Below are 16010 nucleotides of genomic sequence, written 5' to 3' on the forward strand. Positions count from 1 at the left end.
GGATCCTGGACTTCCTGACGGGCCGACCCCAGGCGGTAAGGGTAGGTAACAACACATCTGCCACACTGATCCTCAACACGGGGGCCCCTCAGGGGTGCGTGCTCAGTCCCCTCCTGTACTCCCTGTTCACCCATGACTGCATGTCCAGGCACGATTCCAACACCATCATTAAGTTTGCAGACGACACAACAGTGGTAGGCCTAATAACCGACAACGATGAGACAGCCTATAGGGAGGAGGTCAGAGACCTGGCCGTGTGGTGCCAGGATAACAACCTCTCCCTCAACGTGACCAAGACAAAGGAGATGATTGTGGACTACAGAAAAAAAAAGAGTACTGAGCACGCCCCCATTCTCATCGACGGGGCCGTAGTGGAACAGGTTGAGAGCTTCAAGTTCCTTGGTGTCCACATCACCAACGAACTATCATGGTCCAAACACACCAAGACAGTCGTGAAGAGGGCACAACAAAGCCTATTCCCCCTCAGGAGACTGAAAAGATTTGGCATGGGTCCTCAGATCCTCAAAAAATTATACAGCTGCACCATCGAGAGCATCCTGACTGGTTGCATCACCGCCTGGTATGGCAACTGCTTGGCCTCCGACCGCAAGGCACTACAGAGGGTAGTGCGTACGGCCCAGTACCTCACTGGAGCCAAGCTTCCTGCCATCCAGGACCTCTATACCAGGCGGTGTCAGAGGAAGGCCCTCAAAATTGTCAAAGACTCCAGCCACCCTAGTCATAGACTGTTCTCTCTGCTACCGCACGGCAAGCGGTATCGGAGTGCCAAGTCTAGGTCCAAAAGACTTCTCAACAGCTTCTACCCCCAAGCCATAAGACTACTGAACAGCTAATCATGGCTACCCGAACTAGTTGCACTGCCCCCCCACCCCCACCCCATCTTTTTATGCTGCTGCTACTCTGTTAATGATTTATGCATAGTCACTTTAACTCTACCCACATGTACATATTACCTCAACTACCTCAACTAGCCGGTGCCCCCGCACATTGACTCTGCACTGGTACCCCCCTGTATATGTAGCCTCCCTACTGTTATTTTATTTTACTTCTGCTCTTTTTTTCTCAACACTTTTTTGTTGTTGTTTTATTTTACTTTTTTTATAAAAAAATAGATGCATTGTTGATTAAGGGCTGTAAGTGAGCATTTCACTGTAATGTCTACACCTGTTGTATTCGGCGCATGTGGCCAATAAAATTTGATTTGATTTGATTTGACTATATGTAACCTACAAATTGTGATCCAACTGAAAGAGATCTTTACATAATAAAACTGAGTCATCGTCTATGTTTGTGCTTTGGTAACGAAACCAGCTATTTGTGGCTACTATAGTCACACATTGTCACAACTAATGATTTGCCTTTCGAGTCATGTAAGGTTGCCGGTGTGTGCTGTACCTTCTTACTGCAGGACTGTCTGATCTCCTCCACCTCCTCGTCTTTACTCTCAATCTCCTTGGAGTGTGTCTGGCGCAGTCTCTCTGTCTCCATCTCCAGACGCAGCTTAGCCTGCACAACACAAAGACAGAGTATGAGTGTGATCCTCAATGGTGTGTGTGTGTGTGTGTGTGTGCAAGTGTGAGTCTCTGTGTGCTTGTTTGTGTGCACGTCTGCATGTGTGTATACAGGCGTGTGTCTCTGTGTGTGTGTATAGCTCTGTACCTGCTCCAGTATCTGTATAGTTCCGGCCTGTTCATCCAGCTCCTCTTCCTGGTCTTTGACCTTGGCCTCCAGGTCACGCATCGTCTTCTTAACCTTGGACAGTGATGCCTCGTCCTTGGTCTCCTGGGACGACAGGTCCAGCAGCTCCACCTCCAGCTGTTCTAACTTCACGTTCTGCGCACACATCTCCAGGTCCTTGTCCTATAGGGGGAGAGGAGACATTAAGACACACATCTCCAGGTCCTTGTCCTATCGGGTGAGAGGAGACATTAAGACACACATCTCCAGGTCCTTGTCCTATAGGGGGAGAGGAGACATTAAGACACACATCTCCAGGTCCTTGTCCTATAGGGGGAGAGGAGACATTAAGACACACATCTCCAGGTCCTTGTCCTATCGGGGGAGAGGAGACATTAAGACACACATCTCCAGGTCCTTGTCCTATCGGGGGAGAGGAAACATTAAGACACACATCTCCAGGTCCTTGTCCTATAGGGGGAGAGGAGACACACATTAAGGGTGTTTTCACACTTGGACCCTTTCAGCCAATTTTCGTGAAGTCAGTGCGGTTTGCTTAATTTTTTGTGCAGACCCCTCAAAAGAGCCCCTGAAGCGAACTGAGACCATCTCGAGAGGTCCGGTTCCTGGTTTTAGGACAATGTGAACCCAAAGCTCCCCAGGTTCGCTTGTCATTATTCCCGCACCACACACTAGACTACTGCAACACCGTTTCCCCTGCAATAAACCCTCACATTGGTGCCACAATAGAGAGAAGATGATGATGTGTTGATTCTGGAAAAAACAAGTGCTTTTTTTGGATAGCCCTATTGATTAGCAATTATCAAGGATGCACAGAAATTAAAAAATATGTGTGGAGTTTTTAGTTAAGATTATTTGTTTGCAATATGTGACCTATAGGCTAACAGACCTTCATAAGCTGATTATTCGATGGGGGGGGGGGGGGGGGGGGGGGGGTGAATAGTGTGAGAAGACACCAACATACACTACCGGTCAAAAGTTTTAGAACACCTACTCATTCAAGGGTTTTTCTTTATTTTTTACTATTTTCTACATTGTAAAAATGAGGTAACACGCATGCAATATCCCTTTGTCATCCAACACCATGAAGAAAACAAAAGAACTGGCAGTTCAAAAGAGACAGATGGTCGTAGACCTTCATAAATCTGGTAATGGCTACAAGAAGATCCACAAACGATTGAATATACCACTGAGCACTGTCAGGGCAATTATTAAAACATTTAAAAGATATGGAACAGTTTAAAACCTCACGGGTAGAGGATGCAAATGCATTTTGCCCCCCAGGATAGGGAGGAGGATGGTGAGAGAAGCAACAAGAATCACTGTGAAAGAATTGCAGGCCTTGGTGGCGTCTTGGGGTCAACGGGTTTCAAAAAGCACCATCAGACGCCACCTCCACAACCACAGGCTCTTTGGAAGGGTTGCCAGAAGAAAGCCCTTTCTGAAAGAAAGCCCTTTCTGACCCCAAGACACAGACGCAAGCGCTTGGAGTTTGCCAAACGTCATTTAAATTATGACTGGAAGAAGATGCTCTGGTCAGATGAGACCAAAATTGAACGTTTTGGTCAGATACAGCATCGGCATGTTTGGCATCGAAACAGAGATGCATACAAGGAGAGGCACCTCATACCCATGGTGAAATATGGTGGTGGGTCAGTGATGTTTTGGGGCTGTTTTAATTCCAGAGGTCCAGGGGCACTGGTTAAGATTGATGGCATAATGAATTCCACCAAGTATCAGGCAATTTTGGCTGACAATCTGGTTGCCTCTGCCAGAAGGCTGGGACTTGGCCGTAGGTGGACTTTCCAACAAGACAATGACCCAAAACATACCTCAAGATCCACACAGAAATGGTTCTGTGACAACAAAATCTATGTTCTGCCATGGCCATCTCAGTCCCCGGACCTCAATTCAATCGAAAATCTGTGGGCTGAGTTGAAGAGGGCAGTTGATAAGCACAAACCCAAGAATGTGAAGGATCTTGAAAGTATCTGCGTAGAGGAATGATCCAAAATCCCTCCAAATGTGTTCCTTAACCTTGTCAAACATTACAGGAAAAGACTCCATGCTGTTATCATGTAGTGGTTGCACTAAGTACTAAATGAGGAGTGCAAATAATTATGAAACCTTGATTTTGGTTAAATGTATTTTGTACTAAATAACTGTATGATTTTGGTTGGTTCCATTGAAACATTAATAAAGTACAGTATTTCTCACACGTTGGTATTTTGAGTTTCTCTCTATAATTATATTGTTTATATTTTTTAAAGTATTGTTTGTGCATTGCCAGTCAGGGGTACCAGTAATTTTAGAGCCCACTGTAGTAACCAAAAAAGTGTTAAACAAATCAAAATATATTTTATATTTGAGATTCTTCAAATAGCCACCCTTTGCCTTGATGACAGCTTTGCACACTATTAGCATTCTCTCAACCAGCTTCTTGAAGTAGTCACCTGGAATGCATTTCAATTAACAGGTGTGCCTTTTTAAAAGTTAATTTGTGGAATTTCTTTCCTTCTTAATGCGTTTGAGCCAATCAGTTGTGTTGTGACAAGGTAGGGGGGTATACAGAAGATAGCCCTATTTGGTAAACAGCTCAAATAAGCAAAGAGAAATGACAGTCCATCATTACTTTAAGATATGAAGGTCAGTCAATCCGGAAAATGTCAAGAACTTTGACATTTTCTTCAAGTGCAGTTGCAAAAACAATCAAGCGCTATGATGAAACAGGATCTCATGAGGACCGCCACAGGAATGGAAGACCCAGAGTTACCTCTGCTGCAGAGGATAAGTTACCAGCCTCAATAAATGCCCAAATAAATGCTTCACAGAGTTCAAGTAACAGACACATCTCAACATCAACTGTTCAGAGGAGACTGCGTGAATCAGGCCTTCGTGGTTAAATTGCTGCAAAGAAACCACTACTAAAGGACACCAATAAGAAGAAGAGACTTGTTTGGGCCAAGAAACACGAGCAATGGACATTAGACCGGTGGAAATGTGTCCTTTGGTCTTTAGTCCAAATTGGAGGTTTTTGGTTCCAACTGCCGTGTCTTTGTGAGACGTGGTGTGGGTGAACGGATGATCTCCGCATGTGTATTTCCCACCGTAAAGCATGGAGGAGGTGTTATGGTGTGGGGGTGCTTTGCTGGATTCATTTAGAATTCAAGGCACACTTAACCAGCATGGCTACCACAGCATTCTGCAGTGATACGCCATCCCATCTGTGTGTGTGTGTGTGTGGTTTGGGCTTAATGGGTCTATCATTTGTTTTTCAACAGGACAATGACACCCAACACACCTCCAGGCTGTGTAAGGGCTATTTTACCAAGAAGGAGAGTGATGGAGTGCTGCATCAGATGACCTGGCCTCCACAATCTCCCGACCTCAACCAAATTGAGATGGTTTGGGATGAGTCGGACCGCAGAGTGAAGGAAAAGCAGCCAACAAGTGCTCAGCATATGTTGTAACTCCTTCAAGACTGTTGGAAAAGCATTCCAGGTGAAGCTGGTTGAGAGAATGCCAAGAGTGTGCAAAGCTGTCATCAAGGCAAAAGGGTGGCTATTTGAAGAATATAAAATATATTTTGATTACTACATGATTCCATATGTGTTATTTCATAGTCATTATTCTACAATGTAGAAAATAGTAAAAATAAAGAAAAACCCTTGAATGAGTAGGTGTTCTAAAACTTTTGACCGGTAGTGGTATTTGGTGAGAATCACAACATATGGTAAAAAATATATTCTAGCTCTCAAAGTAGCCTACATGGGGTGTACAATTTTCAATGAGAGCATTATTTAATCTGCAGTTATTCTTCTGCTATTTATTTAGTTACCAATAATATTTACATGTTAATAGTATCTTCTGATTACAATTATTAGGTCTCATCTTTTAACTAAATGCAATCAATTAGCTTCCAAAATGTAAGTAGGTATCTAGCTGTCTGATAACACATTCTGATTGAATGGCTTGTGCTGCACTTACTAAAAACCCAAAGTGCATGTTGGAAAAAGATCTTGGTTCCTTTCTAAACATAGCAATGTGAATGCAAAGAGGACTCAGACCACAACATAGGTGAAGTGAACTGGCAAAATAGTTGAGTCCTCACCCAAAGGCAAGGGCAGTGTGAATACAAAGGGAACTGAGTTATTTTACCCCAGAGTTCACTTTAAAGAGGACTGAGATCAGTTATTTTAAAGAGGTCTATATGTGAAAACACCCTAAGACGCACATCTCCAGGTCCTATATGGGGATACACACATATTCAAAAAGTAGTTATTTTCATTCAAATAGCTGTGCTTGATTGAGCTTGCCATGGAGCCAATGGAATAGTCACAAAAATGCAACCCTATCCACCTGACACTACGGGAAGAGTCAAATGCTCAATGTACTTTAAAGATTTCAAATACTATTTTAACCAATTTTTGGCACACACACACACAGATGTGGTAGGCCAGTAGTGTTGGTGTTTGTACAGTAGAGTACAGTACCTCCAGTTGCTGTCGCAGGCTGAACACCTCTCCAGTCAGCATATCCTTCTCTCTGCTCAGCTTCTCGCTAAGATTCCTCTCCCTCTGGACCTCCTCCTGAGACAGGTTCTGGTCGGAGTCAAACCTGACACAAACACACACAGTCATGTTAATACCCTGTCTGTCTAGACACACACCCTGCCGTGAGTCCTCTTTTGACATAGAACAACATACTCATACTGGTACAGTACATGTGCACACACACACACACACACACACACACACACACACTCCCCATAGCGGTGACAGCCACGGGGGGAGTGTCTGTCGTCCTGTTTACTTAGTGAACTAAAGGGGCTTAGACAGGCGTCTCTAACCAGCACAGCCAAGCTTAGAGACCACACAGTGTGTGTGTGTGTGTGTTTCTCCCCCCAGAGTTCCAGGAGAAAAGTCTCTGTTCAGCAGGCTGGAGGCCAAGTGTGTGTGTGTACACATTCACACCAAACATTTGCAGTGTGGTTGCAGCATCCCAGTAAGTTTCCTTACACTACATAGCCTTTACTGATCTCCTAGATTAATTCTGTATTATATCTTCTACTCTGCTGAGGTGTGATATCACTCAGTAACCATTACCACAGAGAGAGAGAGAGAGAGAGAGAGAGAGAGAGAGAGAGAGAGAGAGAGAGATTGAGAGAGAGAGAGCGAGAGGGGGGGGGGGGGGGGGGGAGATTGAGAGAGAGAGAGAGAGAGAGGAGAGAGGGAAGAGAGAGATTGTTTGTCGGCCTACAGAGTGTGTACATTATGAACTGAACTCACTTCCTCTGTTTCTTCTCCAGGTCATGGTTGCGGCTCTGCTGGCCCTCCAGGTGTAGCTTGGTGTCCTGTAGCTCAGCCGTCAATCTCTGACACTTCTTCTTCAGCTGCTGGGCCGTACGCTGCACCTCCTCACTGTCTGCCTGGAGGTCACTTAGCTGGAGGGAGATCAAGAGAGAGATGATGTGTAACATTTAAAATCTTTTTTTCAAAAGCAGAGGCATGAAAGAGGTCAAATGGTCTGTTAGCTTCTGTCAAGCTGTCCGTCTGAGTGGCCGACCAGGTGAGACGAACAGACAGAGAAAGAAACGACTTATTGCTTCACTGCTCCTTTTACGTCTCACTGAGTGAGCGCTCAGGGAGTGTAAAGCTTTATTTGACGTTTTATGAGAAAGCTCGGAAGAGGTGTCAAAAACAGAGAAAGGGGCTGAGAAAAAGACAGAGAAAAATAAACGACAGACAGAGACAGAGACAGAGACAGACAGACAGACAGACAGACAGACACAGACAGACAGACAGACAGAGAGAGAGAGAGAGAGCGAGAGACAGACAGACAGAGATAGACAAAGACAGGGACAGACAGATAGACATCTGCCCAGCAATGAGGAAAGGAGACAGACAGACAGACAGACAGACAGACAGACAGAGAGAGAGAGAGAGAGCGAGAGACAGACAGACCCACTGAGAACAGTGGTCAACTGTTTCTGGACACCTCAGCGTGACAGAAGGAAGGATATGAGATACATTTTTTAGGCTGTGTGCGTGCGTGCGTGTGTGTGTAGCTAGATGAGGTAGGTGTAAATCCCAACGTGCAAGTGTGTGTAAGCAGAGCGAGGTTCAGTTAGAAATAGTTAGTGTGTGTGTGTGTGTGTGTGTGTGTGTGTGTGTGTGTGTGTGTGTGTGTGTGTCCGACGCTGCCTTACCCTCCTCTCCAGCTGCCGTTTGTTCTGCTGCTCCACCTCCAGCTTGTCATCAAACTCCTGCTGAAGCCTCTTCTTGGTGAACTCTATCTCTCTGATGGCCCTCTCATACTTCAGTCTCCACTCTCCCCCTAACATACACAACATGAGACAGCACAGTTAGCACACAGGTTATGGACAGCACTACACGAACCACACCAGTTCAACATTCAATCACAGGAGGTTGGTGGCATCTTAATTGGGGAGGATGGGTTCGTGGTAATGGCTGGAGTGGAATTAGTGGAATGGTATCAAAAACATGGTTTCCATTCACTTCGATCCAGCCTTTATTATGAGCTGTCCTCCCATCAGCAGCCTCCACTGCATTCAATATGCCTTCAAATAGAACTAAGTTGAAATTAAATAGCCAGTTTGAAAGGAAGTCTGTTTGACCATGGAAGGGGTTTGCATTAGTCTGGAGGTAATGTATCAAGCTGTATTGAAGCCATATTAAAGTCTGTACAGTACTGTTATGGCCTGTACATGTATCTCTTACACAGGGTTGTCTATTCCACATAACATGTGGGGTGTTGAAACGTTCAAACAAAACACTGAGAAAAAATATATTCTACATTCAGAATGGCCAAACAAAGGCTGCATTCGCAGACTAGCCGGAAGTCTGTTCGGCATGCGTTCTAATATAATTTGAGGACGCCTGCTGTCTTGCAAAGCTTTTGTCTCCTCATTGACTTCAGGCAGCCACTGCTGTCTACGGGGTGGTCAGCTTAATCCAACCAAACAACTGAGCAACTGAAAGGAGTCAACCAGAAACAGCCTACTTCGATCCTGGTCTTGTGGTGTACCTTTGTGTGCTGGTTTTCATGGTGCTAAATTGTCACCATGGCAACAGTGTGTGTGTGTGTGTGTGTGTGTGTGTGTGTGTGTGTGGGGGGGGGGGTTCGGTTTTACTATCCTTGTGGGGACCCAGAAGTCCTCACAAGGATAGTACAACAAGGAAAATTCGGACAAGTGGGGACATTTCAGGCTTAGGCGTTACGTTTAGGGTTAGAATTAGGGTTAGGTTTAGAATTAAGGTTAGGTTTAGAATTAAGGTTAGGTTTAGGGTTAGGGATTAGTGCTAGGTTTAGGGGTTTGGGGTTAAGGTTAAGGGTTATGTTTAGGGTTAGGGAAAATAAGATTTTGAATGGGAATTAATGTTTAGGTCCCCACAAGAATACTAAAACAAACGTGTGTATGTGTGGCGCTGACCTGTGTCGTCATCGTCCATCTCTCCGTTGAGCTCTGAGGCTCTGAGGAGTCTGGCCTCCATCACCTCCATCTCCATAGAGTCCGTAGACTTCTTCATCGAGTCAAACTTAGTCTGGGGACAGAATCACAGGCCATGCATTAATACTCAAACACATAATATACCAAGTTAGAAATAATGACAGATAGACCTCACATTGCACTTGCACGTACACACACACATTCATTGCTCACACACACACACACACACTTCCTCTAAATGACACAATCGCTCATTTCTAGAAGCGAGGTCATTTGTACCCAGCCGAGCCCATCAGCATGTGCTGTCTGAGCAGTCAGTGGAAGAATCTATCCCAGCTAGTTGGAGCACCCTGAAAAAACCAATCATGTCAAATGCCAAATAGAAAACTAAAAGGCTGGGGAAGGCAGGGTCAACAATCTGATTACACCATTACGTTTCAGCCAAAAGAACTGTCAAGGTCGTCATTACAAATCAGAATTGGTTTTCCATTTAACTATCTGGTTCAAATAATGGGTTGAATGAAATAATTGTGTACATCCAACAACAGTTAAGGATGTCTCATTTCTCCTAGGCAGTGTTTACCTGCAGGTCTTTCATGTCTTTCTCCAGTCTCAGTCTCTCTGAGGTCTCAGACTCCAGCAGCTGAGAGGCCGACTCTCCTGTGTTCCTCTCGTCTGCCAGCTCCGACGACAGCTCTGTGATCTGGCATACACACACATTTGCAATTAGCAAAAGGGTGAAAATAATGTGTTTATCACCACTACACATGCATACAGTGCAATACAGTTCAACTTCATGACATACTTATAACCTTCATCTGTTCATCCTATATTTATACAGACAGATCCTCTGGTACAATGTGTTCTCTTATTCTAGTCTGCAACATAGTTTGTGTGTGTGTGTGTGTGTGTGTGTGTGTGTGTGTGTGTGTGTGTGTGTGTGTGTGTGTGTGTGTGTGTGTGTGTGTACCCGGCTCTCCAGGCGGTCACTGTTGAGTCTCAGTTCGTTCCTCTCCTTCTCCACCTTCTCCAGCCTCCCTTTCAGCTGCTGGATCTCCTCCTGGGAACGGATAGACAGAACGAGGGAGGGAGGGGGGAGAGAGAAAATGTATTACAGTATTAGAGGGAGCTAAATCTGTATAGTCTATATAAAGCAGGGGGAGGGAATCAAATTCTGGGGTGTAATCACTACTCCAAACAGTTGGAAAGACTTTCTGTTTTGCAACAAAAACTAGCGTTTCTATTGGACAGATTCCGGTAGGTCCATTCCTGTTTGCTGAACCTGTCCAATAGAAACGCTAGTTTTCATTGCAAAACTGAATATTTTACAACTGTTTGAAGTAGTGATTACACCCCTGATCAACAGTAGATGGAGGGTGTGTATAGAGTTTGTGTACTCACGTCTTTGCCGCGTATCTGCTCCTCTGTGAGCTGGACCTCTATAAGGGGGCGTACTGTGGTGAACACCTTCCACCAGGGCCAGCCCTTCACTCCCTTGTTCTTCTTGATGTTCTTCTGGATGCAGCGGATAGCCAGGTCCTGGATCTGAAACACACACAGAGGAGCAGAGGGACTTACAATGAAGGAAACTGTGTGTGTGGGTGTTTGTGTCTGGGGTTATGTCGGCCAACCTGTAGGATTCTTCAAGTTCTTTGAAATAGATATCTATATGTATCACAAATACAGTGCATTCGGGAAAGTATTCAGACCCCCTGACTTTTTCCACATTTTGTTACATTACAGCCTTATTCTAAAATGGATTTCATTGTTTTTTCCCCCTCATCAATCTACACTCAATACCCCATAATGACAAAGCAAAAACTGGTTTTTATAAATTTTTGTAATTTCTTACAAAAAAAAAACGGAAATATCACATTTACATAAGAATTCAAACCCTTTACTCAGTACTTTGTTGAAGCACCTTTGGCAGCGATTACAGCCTCGAGTCTTCTTGGGTATGGCGCTAAAAGCTTAGTACATCTGTATTTGGGAAGTTTCCCAAATTCTTCTTTGCAGATCCTCTCAAGTTCTGTCAGGTTGGATGGAGAGCGCCGCTGCACAGCTATTTTCTCAAGAGATGTTTGATCGAGTTCAAGTCTGGGCTCTGGATGGGCCACTCAAGGACATTCAGAGACTTGTCCCGAAGCCACTCCTGCGTTGTCTTGGATGTGTGCTTAGGGTCTTTGTCCTGTTGGAAGGAGAACCTTCGCCCCAGCCTGAGGTACTGGGCGCTCTGGAGCAGGTTTTCATCAAGGATCTCTCTGGACTGCTCCGTTCATCTTTCCCTCAATCCTCTTCCAGTCCCTGCCGAAGCAGGATGGAAGCATCTTGGTAGTTCCAAACTTCTTCCATTTAAGAATGATGGAGGCCACTCTGTTTTTGGGGACCTTCAATGCTGCATAAATGTTTTGGTACCCTTCCCCAGATCTGTGCCTCAACACAATCCTGTCTCGGAGCTCTACGGACAATTCCTTCGACCTCATGGCTTGGTTTTTACTCTGACATGCACTGTCAACTGTGGGACCTTATATAGACAGGTGTGTGCCTTCCAAATCATGTCCAACCAATTGAATTTACCACAGGTGGACTCCAATTAAGTTGTAGAAACATCTCAAGGATGATCAATGGAAACAGGATGCACCTGAGCTCAGTTTCGAGTCTCATAGCAAAGGGTCTGAATACTTATGTAAATACGTTTAGTCTTTTTTATTTGTAATACATTTGCAAAAATGTCTACAAACCTGTTTTTGCTTTGTCATTATGGGGTATTGTGTGTAGATTGATGAGGATTATTTTTTTTTAAATCCATTTTAAAATGTAACGTAACAAAATGTGGAAAAAGGGGTCTAAAATACACTGCTCAAAAAAATAAAGGGAACACTAAAATAACACATCCTAGATCTGAATGAATGAAATAATGTTATTAAATACTTTTTTCTTTACATAGTTGAATGTGCTGACAACAAAATCACACAAAAATTGTCAATGGAAATCAAATGTATCAACCCATGGAGGTCTGGATTTGGAGTCACCCTCAAAATTAAAGTGGAAAACCACACTACAGGCTGATCCAACTTTGATGTAATGTCCTTAAAACAAGTCAAAATGAGGCTCAGTAGTGTGTGTGGCCTCCACGTGCCTGTATGACCTCCCTACAACGCCTGGGCATGCTCCTGATGAGGTGGCGGATGGTCTCCTGAGGGATCTCCTCCCAGACCTGGACTAAAACATCCGCCAACTCCTGGACAGTCTGTGGTGCAACGTGGCGTTGGTGGATGGAGCGAGACATAATGTCCCAGATGTGCTCAATTGGATTCAGGTCTGGGGAACGGGCGGGCCAGTCCATAGCATCAATGCCTTCCTCTTTTTTTTTTTGGGGGGGGGGGGGGGGGGGGGGAATGGATCAGCTTAATATTGCAGATAGATTGTATCTTCTATCAATGTAAGTGTCTGCATCACTTCCAATCCCCCATGTTTTTTTAAAAATATATATACTCCCCTTTATTACTTTTCAACCCCACCATCCTTTCCCTACTTGGAGTAAATTAGTGAACAACAATGCCCAGGCCTCTACTTCTGGTCTATACTTACTATCTACACCTTATGGACAGAGTTAATTTTACAATAATTCTATTATATATATATATATATATATATATATATATATATATATATATATATATATATATATATATATATATATATATATATATAATTATTTTTATTTTTATTTATTTTTTGCTCCTGAACTTCTTCTACTCTCAACCTCTCCGATAATTTTCATGATGTTCATCCGGTTTGCTTCTATATGCCATATCTTTCTAACTGTGCTCTTTCCCAAAAGCTCCCAACATACAACCTATATACTTATTATGGACACAGTATGCTTACATTATTAGCTATCTTTGTTATTATTTGTTGTTATTTGTTATTAGTCCCATCCTTCAACTCTATTCAATACCTCCCATCTATCTCTTAACACCATCCATATAGGATTTCTATTTGCAATATATATTTCAACCGTACTGTGATGTTTTACAAAAGTTCTGAACCTTTCTATTCTCATTGCTTCTACAGATTGTGAATTAAAAATAAACATTTTTGCTAAAAGTATTATTATATTATTGATTGATTGACTATGACTTTTCAGATCACCCAGTAATGCTATCGGCAAGGTTAGTTCCAGGTAAATATTGCAATCCTTTAGCCATTCCTGGACCTGTGTCCAAAAACAAGCTACAAATGGACAGAACCAAAACAAATGATCTAATGATTCTATCTCTTCACAGCAAAATCTGCAGAGCTGGGAAGATTGTATTCCCCATATAAATAACATTCTATTGGTAGCAAGAATTTTATATAATAATTTAAATTGAAAGATTCTAATTTTTGAATCCGGTGTCGTTTTGCGTGTCAGTTCATAAACACTATGCCATGGGATCGGTACATCAAAGATCTCTTCCCAACTATTTTGCAATCTATATGGGACGGCTGTCAATCCTTTGGTCCTTAAGTGAAACTGATATACTTTTTTATTTATCACAGTTTTCCTTAACCAATTATGTTCTTTAATGCAAGGCCGACAGACAAGTTCCTTACTTTCTCCCCCTTCCACTTTCCTCTTCCACTTTTGCGGTAAGGCTGCAATTATTTGGTTGTAATTTTGGGTAGAGCAGACATTTCCATATGTTTTTGTTAGCTGCATGTGCGACATAACTCCACCAGTCCTACCGATGATATAATTTACGAAGATTATACCTTTTTTAAACATTCTGTCAAAAAATAAAGGTTTTTTGTCAATTTGAATTTAACCACATTATTTGTTGCATTATTTGTTCTGTCGTTTCTGGAGGATTAAATTGAAATTGCAACCAACTTTCTATGGCTTGTTTTAGATATAGTGACATTTGGGAGATTATTTCCTTTTCAAATAACTGAAAGTGAGAGGTTGTAATCTGAATAAAGGGAAAAAGGCCTTTCTTGAACATTGGGTGAGACAATCTTACTAATTTGCTTGAGAACCAGTTCGGATTTAAGTATAACTTTTGGATGACTGAAGATTTTAGTGATAGGTCTAATGCTTTAATATTTAATAATTTCTGTCCTCCGAATTCATATTCATTATATAAATATGCTCTTTTAATTTTGTCTGGCTTGCCGTTCCAAATAAAATTGAATATTTTTTTCTCATATAATTTAAAAAACTGTTTGCTAGGCGTAGGCAAGACCATAAGCAAATAGGTAAACTGGGATAATACTAAAGAGTTAATCAGGGTGATTTTTCCACAAATTGACAGGTATTTTCCTTTCCATGGTAGTAAGATCTTATCTATTTTTGCTAACTTTCTATTAAAATTTATTGAAGTGAGATCATTTATTTCCTTTGGGATATGTATTCCGAGTATATCCACATCACCATCAGACCATTTTATTGGTAAACTACATGGTCATGTAAAAATTGTATTTTTTAGTGATCCAATACGTAATATAGTACATTTGTCATAATTTGGTTGTAATCCAGAGAGGTTAGAAAATGTATATAGATCCTCTATGAGGCTGTGGAGGGATTCTAGTTGTGGATCTAAAAGAAAACATTAATCATCAGCGTACAATGACACCTTTGTTTTTAAGCCCTGTATTTCTAATCCTCTGATATTATTATTGGATCTGATTTTAATAGCTAACATCTCGATGGCCACAATAAATAGATATGCCGATAGTGGACAACCTTGTTTCACTCCTCTTGACAGTTTAAAACTTTCTGAGAAATAGCCATTATTTACTATTTTACACCTAGGGTTACTATACATGATTTTGACCCATTTTATAAGAGATTCTCCAAAATGTAAATGCTCCAGGCATTTTATATAAACCCCAGTCGAACTTTATCAAATGCCTTTTCGAAGTCTGCTATGAATAGCAGGCCTGGTTTCCCATATTTTCCATAGTGCCTTCCTCTTGCAGGAACTGCTGACACACTCCAGCCACATGAGGTCTAGCATTGTCTTGCATTAGGAGGAACCCAGGGCCAACCGCACCAGCATATGGTCTCACAAGGGGTCTGAGGATCTCATCTCGGTACCTAATGGCAGTCAGGCTACCTCTGGCGAGCACATGGAGGGCTGTGCGGCCCCCCAAAGAAATGCCACCCCACACCATGACTGACCCACCGCCAAACCGGTCATGCTGGAGGATGTTGCAGGCAGCAGAACGTTCTCCACGGCTTCTCCAGACTATGTCACGTCTGTCACATGTGCTCAGTGTGAACCTGCTCGTATCTGTGAAGAGCACAGGGTGCCAGTGGCAAATTTGCCAATCTTGGTATTCTCTAGCAAATGCCAAACGTCCTGCACGGTGTTGGGCTGTAAGCACAATCCCCACCTGTGGACGTCGGGCCCTCATACCACCCTCATGGAGTCTGTTTCTGACCGTTTGAGCAGACACATGCACATTTGTGGCGTGCTGGAGGTCATTTTGCAGGGCTCTGGCAGTGCTCCTCCTGCTCCTCCTTGCACAAAGGCGGAGGTAGCAGTCCTGCTGCTGGGTTGTTGCCCTCCTACGGCCTCCTCCACGTCTCCTGATGTACTGGCCTGTCTCCTGGTAGCACCTCCATGCTTTGGACACTACGCTGACAGACACAGCAAACCTTCTTGCCACAGCTCACATTGATGTGCCATCCTGGATGAGCTGCACTACCTGAGCCACTTGTGTGGGTTGTAGACTCTGTCTCATGCTACCACTAGAGTGAAAGCACCGCCAGCATTCAAAAGTGACCAAAACATCAGCCAGGAAGCATAGGAACTGAGAAGTGGTCTGTGGT

The 16010-nt window shown here is 43.2% G+C and overlaps 1 protein-coding gene across 1 annotated transcript in view; it reads right to left on the bottom strand.

Moving 5' to 3' along the window:
* LOC311106195 (unconventional myosin-XVIIIa-like) overlaps positions 1–16010 on the bottom strand; it is a gene marked incomplete at its 3' end in the record, with an annotated part of 152707 nt that overhangs the window by 23895 nt on the left and 112802 nt on the right. Inside the window, exons 19-27 of the mRNA XM_084148507.1 lie at positions 10592–10735; positions 10161–10250; positions 9774–9893; positions 9173–9284; positions 7928–8055; positions 7008–7162; positions 6213–6336; positions 1681–1881; positions 1417–1527 (exon numbers count right to left, since the gene is read on the bottom strand). Of these exons, the coding sequence (XP_084004633.1) occupies positions 1417–1527; positions 1681–1881; positions 6213–6336; positions 7008–7162; positions 7928–8055; positions 9173–9284; positions 9774–9893; positions 10161–10250; positions 10592–10735 (1185 nt within the window). The remainder of the gene's footprint in view (positions 1–1416; positions 1528–1680; positions 1882–6212; positions 6337–7007; positions 7163–7927; positions 8056–9172; positions 9285–9773; positions 9894–10160; positions 10251–10591; positions 10736–16010) is intronic.

Source organism: Coregonus lavaretus (genome assembly GCF_964263955.1).
Source record: "Coregonus lavaretus genome assembly, chromosome: 30".
NCBI lineage: Eukaryota > Metazoa > Chordata > Actinopteri > Salmoniformes > Salmonidae > Coregonus > Coregonus lavaretus.